The sequence below is a fragment of the Lycorma delicatula genome, chromosome 7 (assembly GCF_047948215.1).
Source record: "Lycorma delicatula isolate Av1 chromosome 7, ASM4794821v1, whole genome shotgun sequence".
NCBI lineage: Eukaryota > Metazoa > Arthropoda > Insecta > Hemiptera > Fulgoridae > Lycorma > Lycorma delicatula.
In genome coordinates, this window is record NC_134461.1 from 46,536,557 (window position 1) to 46,552,908 (window position 16,352).

A 16,352-nucleotide genomic window follows, 5' to 3' on the forward strand; every position below is an offset into this window, starting at 1 on the left:
GAAGAGAAAGAAGAATATAATTGGGATGTTTAGAGAAATTACGAAGGAAAGAAGATAAAAAGAAATTAAGAATAAATATTTTTGAATTCAAACCCAAAAATTTAATGCTTACAGCTGGATTTTGTCGAAAGATATATTCATCACAAGTAGAAGGATTGGATGAATATTTAACAAGTAAGTTTCTGTGACCTGAGCATGGACCACGAAGGGTCTGACTTACAAATATAGAACCCAAATTAAGACAAAAGAAACCGAAAAGAGGTAGATGTTAAATGAACTTAAGAAGTCACCATAGCGTGAGAACATCCCCCTCTAGACAGTAACTAAAATAAAAGAAAGTAAATTAAAACTTGTCATTTCCAATTATAAAATACAAACGACAGTTCCAGAATTGACAGAACTACGCTTGAATTGAATCAGACTTCGGATTTTAAATTCTTAACGTTAAATTATTTTATGTTGGGATTCTATATTATCGATTTAAAACTACGTTTAGAACCCTAACGTCTCAACAAAAATACTACGATCACGAAACTTTAATCTTCACTGTAAAGAAAATATAGAAAATTTAAAATAGCATGAAACTCAAAAATTTATTTATACTCGCTCAAAATCTTGCCTTAGTACAATAACGGAACATTTTCGAAACAAAAAAGGAATATTGAACTAACGAAAAAGTCACTCTTTGATAAGGCAGCACTTAAAATATAAGGACTCACTGGGGAATTATTTTTACACTTCCGTCAATTATTTTCCGTAATAACAGTTAAAAACTGAACCGTACAACTATAGATTAATCGAAAAACTTCAATATCAAAATCCGTATTAGACCGTTTATAAAATTACATGAAAAAATTACTGTTTTACTCGTCTGCACATTTTTATACTAACACATGCAACAGTTATATATAATTACAAAAAAAAACTGTCAAGAGTTTAATACTTTCCTGGCATTAGTTATTTATTCTTATATAGCGAAAAAATAATTGTTCCTGATAAAGATACTTATGATTTCTTTTTTAGAGTGGACAGAGTGGTATTGTAAAATTATCATTGCATGTTTACATAAACCAAAAAACTTTTTTTAATTCAAAGAACTCTATATTTCTTCTACTCCCCACCTCTAAAATCACCTTTCAAAAAAATGTTTTGATTTTTCTACTTTTACTAAGTTAAATGGAAGAAACGATTAAAAAACTCTACTAAAAAAATATAAAACTAATAAAAAGTTACCCAAGATTTATTTTTTGTAAGTAGGGGTTGAATTGTTATGAACTTTTATTGTTACATTATTACTAAAAGTTTATTACTCAAATTTAACATTAAAATTTTAAATAAACCAAAAGAAGTTGTGAAAAAAAAAATTGATATTTTTAAACTTTGATCAGCCCTCCTACCACCATATTACCCCTCAAGTATTTTATTGGGTCGCTTGTATTACTACTACGCCTAGGAAGATATTAAAAAAAATTCGGTTAAAAATATGCAACAAATTAAAAGATACTTTTTTTGATTTTTATGACAAAATCTTTTTAAAAATGGTAAAACAAGCATGCACGCAGGCACTAAGTTTAATATAAAGTGGGGTTAATGTTTGAAAAACTTTGAGAAAATTAACACCAAAGAAACTATCTACCCCACTCTCTAGAGATATTAAACCAAACTTTTACCAACAAATTGTCCCATACACACGAGTCTGTACAAAATTTTATAAAAATCGGTTTATTCAGTCAAAAAATATCAAGCTTGAAACACTGCCAAAACGCGTAAATATGTACGTACGAATATTACCCCACCTTTTTTTGTTTTTTGGGGTTCCTGGGTCATGAAATGTTGAAAAATGCAAAAAAAACCCATAACCCATTTTTTGGCTGATTTACACACTTTCTTTTTTGCAGAACTGCTCTACAGCTATCGTGCCAGGAAAGTAAAAATATACATAATCTACCAACAAAGATACAACCATGCCACATAAAGACGATCTTTTAAAAATTAAATTAAACTAATATGTAACTGAGACTTTTTATACGCAATAGAAAACATATTTCATTAATTAGTATATTAAACACAGAAAAACGTTTAAATTAATTACTTAAATTGCAGTCACCATTATTAATTAGAGATCTGTTACATAACTAAACAGACCATTCTACTTATTACGTTTACACCGATGTAACAAAAGAAAAAAATCTATAAAATAATGAACAAAAATTACATTAACTTAAAAAGTGCATTTACTCGTAAAGGGTGTCTTAAACTACGTAACGTGTTTTTAAAGTTTTAAAAGGTTTCTCTTAAAGTATTAAATCTAATAAAAACTTATCTCTTAAGCAATAATAACTTTTTTTTTAATTTATATGTCACTCACCACTTAAATGTTTCTCCGATTGTGAACGCGGCTGCTTCAGGACCTGTGCAAACAAAAATTAAATAAGTATAACATACTCCAAGAAAATAATATCAGTAAAACTCGTAACAACACTTACATACAAATACAAACAAAATATAGAGGCATACACACAATGTAGTGTGTTATTAGTGCTAATCCTATCATAAAGGATTTTAAAAAATTACTGAATTTTAAGGTCTAAAAGAAAATTTCAGACAAGTACAAAATTTAAAACGTAACAACGATCACTGTGTGTAAGAAAATGCCATCAAAATAACATAGAGGAATTTAAAATAAAGTTCATATTACATTAGTTAATTAATCAGACAGTATAAGTAAGCTACTGGCTTGTGGTAAGCCTACATAATCTATATGATAGTGAAAATCCTTACTTATTTTTTATCACTAAATCTTCAATTTCCTAAACACATGATACGCTAAAATCATTTTCGACAACCTTATTAGGAAAACTAAGCATCAATTATCTTGATTAAGGGGACGAAACCCTGAATAACATGATATTTTTGGACCCTTGAATATTTGAAATTTTTTTTTATTATCCTCGTAGAAGCAATAAATAATTACTGATTCAATTATTATGATTAAAGAACTTTAAGATGATGAAAAAGGGTTACGCCTGTATTTAGATCAATTAGTATGACGGTTTGAGTGTTACACTTTGCGTGATTATTCATAAAAACAGTGACCAATAAATATTCAAAATAGCACAACATCCTAATAATAGCATCGATCTAAAATTTTTAACACCAAAAAAAAAAAAAACTGAAGCAATTTCTCAGTATTATGATATCAAAGAAAAAAAGTACCAGTATAAAGTGCCTAATAGATCTCTGATCCTTGTAGTCAAATCTAATGTCTGTTGATAGGAAATTGTCAGAGATCAAAATTGTATATTTCTACTTTCTCGGGTTGATGACGCGTAAAACATCTAGAGGGTTAATATTTATTTTTATTATATTAGGGCCTGTAATCTTAATATTCAATTTTTTTTTTCTTGAATTGTAATAAAATTAAATTGTGTTACAATCAATATAAAAATATAGAAACTTCGAGAAATAATATCTAAGAAATCTCGATTTTATTTATTTTTACTTCCTTGTACGAAATAATGGAAATATTGTGATAGCGAAAAATTTCGGTTTTCAGATTTCAACGAAAATATCCATTTTGACCATCCCTGAATCCATTTTGACTAGTTTCGGCGTGACGTCTGTACGTACGTATGTATGTATCTCGCATAACTCAAAAACGATTAGGCCCAGGATGTTGAAATTTTCGATTTAGGATTGTTGTAAATTCTAGTTGTGCACCTTCCCTTTAGATTACAATCGACTGAACCAAAAGTGTCCAAAACACCCAAAATGTAAAATAATTCCGATTTTTTTTACTTTTTCTTAACTGCAATAATAAGCCTCGTTGAGAGCTTTTCAACGATATATCATAAGTGATACTTATTTTCATTGGTACCAGAGTTATAGCCAAATAAAATTTTAATTAATGACATTTTTGGATCTAAGGAGAAGGCATATCGGTTCGAATCAGACTTCAACTCATTTTTTTAACTTTTTTTTAATTCTGATTTTTTAATAATTATTAACCTCTGATAGAAAAAAAACTTTTTTGCTAAATAATAATTCAAAATGTGTTCACACATAATAATTCAATGTGTTGTTCACATCAGATTTTTCTTTATAAATATTACATGTTGAAACATAAAACAACCAAATTAATCAGTGTATAAATACTGTTTAATACGTTTAAAAGCCTAAGACTTTAGTTTTAATTTGTTTTTTTTTATTTCTCTCTACGATTTTTCTGAACCGAAATATTTCACTTCAAAGAGAAAAAGCCACTTTTGTTTTTAATGCTTTATATTTTCCGATCTAAGCAACGTATTGATACAAATAAATATGGAAATTAAAGGGGTTTCATTTAGCTTTTGGGGGGCGCAAGAAAAATTCTGAATCTCAATGTGGGCAGTGGGCGAAAAAGTTTGAGTATCATTGCTCAAAGCCTTATCGGGAAGTGCCCTTTAAAACACTACAAATACATTAACAATGTAAAATATTAATACAGAACAGAATACATTATTAAAAAAAGAAAGTTAAAAATCATATCTACTACTAAATTTATTATAAAAGAAAAACAAAACATAATTGTATATAAAAAAAAAAAAAAAAAAACAGAAGTTTATAATAAAATACTATTAATTATGAAAAAAATTTTGTGGCGTCGTAAAGTAAAGTAGTTGCAGTAAAAACATATATTTCAATCGGAACAAAATATTACAGGATTTAACTGTTTGTTGTTTTACGATTACCAGATATTCTAGATATTTAGGGTTTCAGAGGCGAAACCATCGAAATACTTTTTTAACAGATAATAACTTGTCATATCTTTTATTTCTTTTGATAACATATTATATAAACTGGAAACAACAACTTTCAGTAACTTTCTACCATATAAATTATATTTAGAATCAACAAATAGACCTTTATACTTAGTTTTGATGAACAATCTTGTTTTTGGTTTTAGATTTATTTTAAGAATTTATAAAAGAAAAATAAATACCTTATTATAATATAAAAAAAACATCCGAAATTTTTTTGAATAGGTTACACACGTAAAATTTATTACATAAATGACGAGTAACAGAAAAAAATTTCCTTCATTACCTATTTGATTAGTTTGAAGCATTAATCTAATGTTTCATATTCTGTGTTAATTATAACATCGAAAAATTTGCTGAATAAATCTTACATCCTGAAATTAATACTATTGACCTCTTACAATTCCTTCTTTCTCTTTGTGTAATAAATTTATTACACTAGGTAAATTAAAAAAATTATTTCATTTTAAAAGATCCTATCACAAAAATTGTCTTTCTAGGAATAAAATTTTATCAAAATAAAATTATCGTTTCTTCATTTCCGGTTTTATTATCCACATCTCACTACCATCAAACAACAAATATAGATGTATTTTTTAGATTCATATTAATCATAAAATTCATTTATACTCATCATTAAGCTGTAATTGAACTTAACATACTTATCCTAATCTCCTTTGAAAATTTATTTTTATTTCATTTATGTTTTTTTATGTTAATACTATTTAGTACCGTTCAATTGTCAGTTTTTCTAAATTATACTTAAGTCATTATTATTATTATTATTATTTTCTCTTCTGTCACATTTCATTAAATATATAAATACATAAAATTACCTAAGAATGTATTAAACATCTACTATTTCGTATTAAACACTATTAAGTATTAAACACTAATCTGACAAGATAACTTATCATTAATCAATGACAAAGAATAAATAAATAAATATATTAAAAAAAATTCATGAACTTGAAAGCAAAAAAAGAGCTGAAGAAGTTTAAAGTGAGTTAAACAAGTATTTGTGTATGTGTGTGTGTTTCTTTCCCCATCAACGACTATAATAAATGACTTTTTCCGATTATTTAAAATGATAAATCGAAATATTAGGCAGGTAAAAATATATTGTAGTACTAATGATGACGTAACAGAAAAAAGTTTTTTTTTTTAAAGTAATCCTTAATATTCATAAGTTATATATAGTGTATTATTAGATTCATTAGTAATAATCATCTTTCTAGTAACATGAGCTAATCTCCTTATATTAGAGTAACTTTCCTTTTAAGAAAATCAATGTTATATACATAATAATGTATTTGAAATAAAATCTAAGCTTTATATATCTTTTAACTATAATTCAATCAAAACAAGGTAACACACAAAATATTTCTTAAGATAATTCCATACAGGTTATAATCCTTATATTTAATTTAAAAAAATTATCCAGTATCTTATTACTACATTAACAAAACAATTTCCTTATTTTTAATCGTACTCGGAAAGATAAAATATAAAAATAATATTAAAAATTTGAAGAACAGAATATTACATGAAATTATTGGAATTCCAAATTATTAAATTAAAAAAAAAAAAAATATTAATCAATCAAATTTAGTTTTATAACAATAATAAAACACAACAGAGAAAAAAGTTGTCAAAAGAATTACCAGCTGCGCCGGTAAAAAATTATGGTATCAAGGAGGTTTTTGTTTATTGATTATAATTATTACCAAAATAAGATTAAGTATCAATATTCCCAAATTTCAAATAATCTTTGGGGAAAATATTTATAAAGAAGTGAGCCTAATAAAAATAAATAATAATTTAAAACAGAATTGTTCAAAAATATTGAAAAAATAAAGTATAACTTTTAAAAAGAATTTCTTCTCAATTTAGGTCCGGAACATATTATACGAGTAGATGCCTAATCTACTTTAACTTTATTAGCCCTTTAAGTGATGAAGAAAATACAAAAATATTTTCTTATTTTCTATTAAGAGATAGAGCAAAAAAATAGAATATATATTTTTAAATTCATATATTTAACCAGTTTAAATTTAATAACAAAATATATACACCACAAGACGGACTAGGAACGGAAAACACCTTATTCGGAATTTTAATTCAATTTTTTATTCAATATCAAGGATATTAGTAAATTATGAATTTTTAAATTATGAATTATGAAAATTATGAATGTTAGTTAGTATACGTATGATACGGGGATGACTCTTTGGTAAAGTTGAGGATAAACAAGGAAATAAATATTAAATATTTCATTTAAATATAAAATTAAGTTAACAAAATATATCAAGATTTGAAGTTTACAATGGAAAAAGAAGTAAACATTACGATAAGCGTTTTAGATTTGGAAATGAGAAAAAGCCAGAAGAACTACAATTTTGCATATATAGAAAAATCACGTACACAGATAACATTATACGAATAAATACAAAATCTAACCATCCATGGGAAAATAAATTAGTTGCGTTTAGACAGATGTTCAGTAGAGTAATCAGGTCACCGTTAAGTAAAGTGGAATACAAAAAGGAACTAGGTGTTGTCTTTCAAATAGCACTGAATAATTATGAAAAAATATAACGAAACTATTCCGAAAGGTAAAAAAGCAAAAAAAAGGAAAAACAAAAGGCCAAAAAAAGAAAAACGAAAACAGACTAAAAAACTAAAATCTACTTTACAAGAAAAAATAATAAACTAAAGGATTTTTTATAAATATAACATAAATACAGCACTTATCGTACCACAGATAATACCAACTGGTAGAAATTTAAAAATAATAGAGAAGAAAAAATAATTTCAACAAAAATGGAGTATACCAAATAAAATGTAAGTGTGAAGTGCCGTATGTAGGACAAACGGGGCAAAAATAAAAAAAATAAAATTAATGAACATATAAGATCATATAAGTACGAAAAAAAGATTCAAATAATGCAACACGTTTGATAGAAAAAGTACGAGAGAGTAAATACAGTTTCATTGTAAAAAATTTATTCTGAAACTTTTATATGCATTTTTTATTTCATTTAAACTAGGTACCTTATACTACTCCTCTATATAATCGCCGCAAGAATTAAAACATTTATCTATGCAATACACCAGCTTCAATATACACTTCGTATTCTTCTGCGGTCAGTCGATTTAACCACTGATTAACAGCATTTTTAAGTTCATCTTCACCCGCGAATTGCTTGCCATTCAAAAATTCGTTCAATTTCCCAAACAAATGGTAACTAGAAGGAGCTAAGTTCGGACTATATGGTAGATGGTCTAAATTTCCAATCCAAATGTTCTCAGTAAATCACCCGCAACATGTGGACGTGCATTATCGTGCAGCAGGACGCCGTCGGTCAGCCGCCTACGTCGCCGACTTTGAATGGCTCGCCGTAACTTACGTAAAGTTTCGCAGTAGGCTTTTGCATTTGTAATCGTTCCACGTGGCATGAAATCAATCAGCAGTATGCCAAACCGATCCCAGAAGACTGTGCCATCAGTTTCCTTCCAAATGGTTGTGGCTTGATCTTTGTTGGTCTGGTTGGTGATTGAGAATGACGCAATTCACCTGACTGCTGTTTTCTCTCTGGCGTCTAATACGAAATCCATGTTTCATCACCGGTAACAATCGAATTAAGGAACTCATCACCTTTTTCTGTGTAGCGCATATAAATTCCAAAGCAGATCCCATTCAGATTTTTCTATGACGTTCCGTTAAGACGTGCGGCATCCAACGCGCTATTGAATCAGGAACGTGTACAGTGCACAAACCTTTCTGAAGCCTAAATGATCATGAACAATGTGACCGATAACAGCTCTTGAAACACCAGGAAAAAGAAGGGCCAGGTCGGAAATTGCTGAGCGACGACTTGATTCTGATTTCATCATCGACGCGTTTCAACAAGTCCACTGTGATTATCGAGGGTCTCCCTGAACGTTCGTCATCTTTCACATTAATTTTGTAATTTCTAAACCTTTTCACACCATTCTCTGACGTTTCTTTCATTCATTACACTATCACCGAACACAGAAACCGACTGCCTATGAGTTTCAGCCGGCTTAACGTTTTGATGGTTTAAAATGAGTATGATCACATATTTCACAGTCGGCGGCAACGTCGATTTTTCTATTTATTTTATAACGTAATAATTCGCACGTAATCATAAATGCTACAACGCGACAACTTACAGACAACAATGCAGTGTATACATTACTAGCGTGGCCATAAACGACACAGGTTCACCAAACTTAAGAAGAAAAATTAATCAGAGGTCTTTATTTTAGAGATATCCTTCGTACATATTCCCAATCCCCAATGATAAAATCGATGAAAATATTACATTATACAGAATAAGGATAACGTTTAAATATTCTATAAAACATGTACATATTCAAGCAAAAATGAAAAGGACAGAAGATAATTACAGGAGATAACACTCAATCCAATGTAATACAGTAAACTCACGACTATCCGACCTAATAGGGCGGCCGTTCGGGCCGGATAGCAAGAAAGATACGGTGGAGTTCAAAGTTTAATCATTTCCTATGAGTTTGACGACCTTTTATAGATACTGTACTGCAAAATATAGCTTTGTTTCACTCATAGTATTTTTTAAAAACTAACTACTGTGGTACAGCGCATTTTTAAGTGTCGTGAAGCAAAGACAAAAAGGTAAACGTTTTCTAAATTAAACTTATGTTAATGAACAACGTACGTCGGCAATTTGAATGTTTAAATAAAAGTACTGTGTTATTGTTAATAAAAATGTACAGTACATATTGACTTAACTCTTAAAAAAAATCTTTGATTGAAGTTTGCATCTTTCGATACATTCTCTTCCTCGAAGTCCCGCCATTTACGTAAGCACATGATATCCGCTGTTGTCGCTTCTTCCTGTTGACTTATATATCCGAGCGTGGCCTTAAGAGTTTCACAGAGCGGTATAAGATCGGATTTTTCTTCAACGATATCGTCTTCATTTAATACCATCGTTACTATATCATCATCATTTATTTCTTCAATTTCATCCTGCTCCATCCATCCTGTGACGTCCTTCAAATCAACTGCTTCATACCCAGGTATGTTTTTCAGAAATGAAACAAGTTCATTGTTTTCTTTTGTAATTTCTTTGTCACAGTGGTTTTCTACATCTTCCCACTTGTCACTAGCCTTATGATCTAGTAATATTTTCGAAGACCTCACAAGCGATATGACCGGAATCTCTTCCCATCCCTAAGATATCCATCGTATAAGGTCTGTAATAATCGTTGCAACACGTTGTTTTCATTCAAAATTATACGATTTTATTTTTTTATTTATGTATTTTTCTACGAACTGTACATAATTATGTGGGGCCGGATAAGACGGAGGCCGAGTAGATGCGAGTCGGATAGTCGTCGGTCTACTAAATTAAAAATTTTTTGAATTATTTTAAGATTAGAAGGATTAGTTTCAAGAAATTGTATAACCATCAGAGCGGGAGGGAGAAAGTAGAAGAAGTCATGATATTAAGGATGAGGAGTGGGATAAAAGCTTAATAACGCTATTTATCCGACGCTCCCAGAATGGAAGTACTCCAAAACGCTTTAACTACGAATGTTAAAATGACAATGCTAGGAAGAGCAGAAAGTAACACTGAAATCGATTGTAATAATCCTAGAGCGTAAAATACTGGGAAAATATGTAATATAGATAACAAATCTATTTTAATAAAGATTTGATTTTTAATAGATTTTAGATTTCAACAAATCTATTTTTCTCTAAAATGCTTCTGAAGGAAATTGAAATCGGTTTTTGGTGATAACCCCTCTAACGAATTTTGAAAAAAAAATTAATTTTATAAATGGCCAACACATATATAGAAATATTTGAGCCCAATTCGAAGAAAATCGGTTTGGTCAATCCTGAGATATATGGCCAAAATCAGTGCGATATATATACGTACACAGTAGGCATGTACTTACATATGTTTCTTTGGTGTAGACCCTAAAATGTAAACACTTGTAAAAAACCCGATACCCATAATTACACATTGCCTTTAATAGAACTATTCATGCTATAATCGCCAGGAAAGTAAAAATATGAATAGATTTATCAAATAAAATTATTAAAAAAAACAAATACTATTTTAATTTTTTTTCTTAAATTTTAATTTAAACAACGGTAAGTTAAAATTTAAATTTGAATTATTTGTTAAATCAATATATTTACTAACAGATAGGGTTTTACGCCTTTGATGTCCACATAATAGAAATTTCAGATAAAGCGACATCAAAAAATTAGTGACCAATATATTAAAAGCCAAAACCTGTCAGTAACAGAGATAACTATATAAAGAGGAGAAATTGAAATAATTTTGTTAATGTAATAATTAAATTATAAATTTAATTACGAAAATGAATACAGATAGAACAAAGAAGTATAGAGATTTACTAACAGGTGTCAGGAACGTTAGTATCAACATTAAAATTATCTTGTAAATTCTCCTTCATAAAGATTCCTAAAAAAAAAAACAAGTGAATTCAGAGATTTAATGATAAAACTAAAATTATATTTTTAATTAATGGGAGTTTTAGTTTTTAATGCGTTAATTTTCAAAAGATCAAATTTAAAAGATTCAAAGAAATTTCTGTGCCAAAGAAATCCTGGATAAAACAAGTTGCAGATGACCTGAGAAAACAGAAAATTGACTTCAACCGGGCCAGGATCATTGCTATAGACAGATAAGCATTGAAAAGCTTTGTTAGCAAAGTTCGGAATCCTACGGTACCCATAGCAGCGTACTGGTTGCCCGGCCAGCCACCCCTTTCAGTCGCCAGCTAGAAATCAAAGGAGAAGAAGAAGAACACCCACTTTAATACTGCCACCCATAATTTGTGTGGTTTTGAAGTTGCGGTCACAAAAAAGAAAAGGTCCAAATTGACCAAAAATAATTAAAACTTCAAAACTGATTTTTTGGACACCAAACCCTTTTCTTCATACCAAATTACATTTTAGATTTTTGTGAAACTAGGTACTATAACGAAACTAGCTCGCATCTCGCAGCGCTCAAAAGAATCTAGTTTTGACTTCAAAGATGATAATTTGAATTTGAATCATTGCAAAACCATCTTGCATCTAGCGGTGCTCGCAAAAATCAGACTTTGGTTACAAACTTGTTTTGAGACCATTGGGAAACCAGCTCGCATCTGGTGGTGCTCGCAAAAATTTAATTCTGTCTCTCTAACAAGTCACCCTTGATGTTACAGCATGAAAATCTTGAAAACGTACCCAAAAATCCAGTTTTTTCCTCTAAATCCGGTCCCTGTGAATTCATTTGCTTGAAAATCAATAGACTTCTACTTCCAATAGGTTTAAATCACCCTATGACGTTTCATCAAAATTGATTACGATTTTCGTCCAGTACAACGGACGAAAATACTTATTCATATATATGCGTATGTATATAAACATTGCAAATCGTGTTTCGGAGACTACATAGCTTAAAGAAAAGATGGTCTCCCTCCTCCCCAAGACTCCCTAGAAAATCTTACCGGGCGAAGTAGCATTTTCTACAAATTGTTTTAGCGAAAATCCGCTAAAACAATAAATGTAACTATTAAAATAAATAAGCAACAGATTTCCAGTCTTATATATACAAACATATATATATTATATATTCATAGTATAATTAATTATTGTACGAATGAAAAAGGCCTTGAAACAAAGAAACAACAACCAAATATAAAAATTGCTAAACTTTTGAAAATAGTATAATAAAAAATAATCAGATTACTGTTTTCGTAACGTTTGTACAAAGAAACGAAACGTCCAGAAATTTACTGCGTTTAGGAGTGCAAATTATGATCGAATTGAGGACAATTCGATGTCAGTACAGTTGATAAAGAATAAATTAATCATCAATTTTGTTTTAAGAAATCGAAAATTTAAAGTAAAAGAATAAATTTATACGGAAGATCTCTAGTCTAGTCATGTAATATCTCGTAACTGCTGGGAATTACCTGAAAGATCTCACTACTGACTTACCAGACGAGTTGAATGGTTCATATAACGATGGTGGAATTTTTTTGTAGTACGCATTCTATAAACGGTACTTAAGACCCGAGTGTAACGTGAGGTAGCTTTCATCAAAAGAGTCGTCATTTATCATTAAGTTTTTTTATTGAAATGGAATTTTTATAGACTCTTTACAAAGTAGCTGACTCTTATAAATCCAAATACGATGGTGTTACATTATTTTTTCTAAAGAGAAAAAAAAATTATTTTAAATTCTCAACAGCGATTTATTGGTTAAAAAAAGGTGGTTTTTCTTTTAATTTTTTTTTTTTAATTTTATTGAACTAACAAAATTTTGTTCTCACTGGGATGCCGAACCAAAAGTAGACGATATTTAACATTTAACCTTTCTTTAGTTAAAGTTTTAGGTATTGTAACAGAAAGTAGTCTACCACTTACTTACAAATTGTATTATCACTGCAACAAACTTTTAACAGCTATCAACTTAAATACACATCACTCTAAGCATTGATATAACAGAAACGAAATAAATTTATATACTGTTTATTAAAAAAGCTATTATATTGAAGTTTAGGTTGGTTTAATCATCCTAAACTAAAACAAAATATTAATAAGGTATGTTACAATGTTCTATTTTATTTATATTTCATGTTTTTTTTAAAGCCTCCTAATTGCATAAAAGTATTTGCATTAATTATTCACTTAATATAATTCAGTCACTAAAACATAATAAATATGACTAAAACCAAATAAATGTTTCTTAATTTTTCTTTAACGTGACAACCAGAGATAATTTCTGAGAAGACAAGGAATATCCTCTTACTTCAAACTAATTGTACTTCAAACCTAAAAAAAAAAAAACGTATTTTTTGTCACCGAATTTATGTGATCGTTGGTGATATCATGAAAACTACGGGAGATACACTTCTGGGACCAGTTTGATGATTTTTCAGATCAGAAAATATATGAATTCATCAACTATATTAATATATAGTTGATATAATAATTATATATAAGGCGTTAGGTGTAAGGTGTTATATAATTATAACACCTTACAAATTTCATTATGACCTCAATTCAACTGGGAACTGAAATTTTTCACCTGCAACTCGACAACCATGCGTTCTCGGACGTATGTTTGTATGAATTTTTTCCTCATTTCAAGCTCTAGAATCAGTTCCCAAATTATGTATTTCCCTCCCGAATCATTCAGTAGATAGTTGTTTATAAGTAGAAATAATAAAAACAAACACATCCGTAGCAGTTTTACAAGACATTTCCAGTGCATAATATCTATTATATATTTAAATTTAGTGATATCTGAGAATTTGATGATTTCACCCAAAGCCTACTCAAACGATTGAGCTGAAATTTTGAAAGTAGGTAGTTTTTATACATGGAAAGAATATATTGCAGTTACGAAATGTTTCACAGTTTCAATATGACAGCCGTTTTAATGGCTTGCGGTAACAACCGGATTATACATCTTGCCAATATTTAATTTTACTATGGCTTAATTGAATCTGAGACCACATTTTCAGTATTTGAAATTACATTTTCTACAAAAAAGGTCTTTTTATCTTTTTCAATTTCCCTTTCGGTTATCGATAAAAATCGCTTTAAAGATGTAATGGTGTAAGGTGAGGAAATTCAATCAAATCAGCTGCTGCCACTGTTACTGTGCGTGGTTGGTTCTCTGGACCTGCGTCCGGTTTCTTGACTAAAAGAAATAATAAGAATAAAAAAAAATGAAATAGGAAGCATGGTCACCTCCTTGTAGTGTTTGTCGTGTAACGCTAAGAACCGTACAAAATACTTTTTTACCGACACAAAGGACGAATAACTAGCTGTAACTACTATTTCTAAGATGGGAATCGACTACTCTGAAACCCGCATTCTTCAGATCAGTCAAAGTTTCGAGTCCTGTGCTGACCAAACTGTTGCTCTAAGGAAATTGCAATATACAGACAGTTTTTTATAAATTGAACAGACTTTGTTATTTATCAATATTATTTTTACAAGCATGAGGATAATAAACAAAGTGGAATCCAGGGGGCTACGCTGGCTTTCGAGGTCGAGAGTTCTAAAATTCAAATCCTAGTAAAGGCAGGTTACTTTTATATCAATTTGAATACTAGATCTTGAATACCGGTGTTCTTTGGTGGTTGGGTTTCAATTAACCATACGTCATAGGATTGGTCTACCTGAGTCTGTTCAAGACTACATTTAACATTCATACATGTCCTCATTACTGCCTTACGGTAGTTTCGGAGGCTAAACTGAAAAAGAAAGAATTTTGCGACAAAATATATAAACTAAAAAAAAAATTGTAAACCCTAAGTTATTATATTATTTATATACTTTTTTAATAATTTAAGTTCATTACGAGATATAATTGAATCGCAAAGATTTTATTTTCAAGCACTTACTACTACTTGAGAACAACTAAATTTAAAAATACGGGTACTTCATTCAACAAAACTCATCTGAAATTACGTGAATTTTAATTCTTATGAAGGACTTTTTAAGAAAATTAATTTCTGGAGCGAAGAAGATTTGCTTTTTTTTAATGAGATGTGCAGGCATCGATTGCTACGATGATTTAGCCAGAATGGAAACTTGTAGCGTATGATAAGTGGCTTTCCAGACCGGAATTCGAACTCAGGACCTCCAGGTGATAGACGGAGACGCTACTACTCGCGCCACCGAGGTCGGCGTTCGCTTTTATTGCAGATACAGTACAAAAAAAAATTCTATCAAAAAAACTATTCATACAATAAATTCAAATGAGATTAATCAACAAAAACAAAATCTAAATAAAGAAGTATATTTAAAAGTATAACAAATAAATAATAATTCATAACATCTCAGCAAATAATATGTACAAAATAATATGTATAAAAGTACAAATAATCAAAACTCTAACTTGAAACAACAGTCTACCCACCAGTAACAAAACAAAATGATTTGCATAAGAAATAAAAGTAAGAGTGAAAGAAATAAAAGAAAAAGAAAAACAAACGAAAACTAATATTACAATCCTTTTATTAATTGCAAGTACTGTATATACATAATATATTAAAAAAAGTGGGCGGATGTATTTGGTAAATACTGAGACAATATTGTTTAAAAATATTTTATAAACAATTACCCTTGAACCTTAACTCCTTACAACATACTCCAATACAAAACAACAAGGAATATACCACCACTTCATCCCACAGCTTTCCTCCAACAATATAATCCATTTAATAACAGCGAATGTCAAGAAATAAATGTTTATCTCTTAGATATTACAAAAGAACAATACGTTTATTTAACAGATAGCAAATAAAAAATTTTTTAAAAATAATTCTAACTTAATTAATTCTAATTAATTATCAGATATAATTGTTTATCTTCTTCACAATATGATATAACAGTCGTAAAAATAAACAACAATAAATATATTATATTAATATTAATGTTAGATCTTTTAAATCAAGAATGGAGAAAGTTTAATTTGTTTGTGGCAATTACAAAACACT

General features: G+C 29.3%; 1 protein-coding gene across 2 annotated transcripts in view; it reads right to left on the bottom strand.

The window, feature by feature from the left end:
• Positions 1-16,352, bottom strand: part of cv-c (RhoGTPase activating protein) — a 1,097,329-nt gene that overhangs the window by 578,626 nt on the left and 502,351 nt on the right. For both annotated transcript variants that reach the window (XM_075370603.1, XM_075370602.1), the window contains exon 7: positions 2,369-2,411. In XM_075370603.1, coding sequence (XP_075226718.1) covers positions 2,369-2,411 — 43 coding nt within the window. The remainder of the gene's footprint in view (positions 1-2,368; positions 2,412-16,352) is intronic.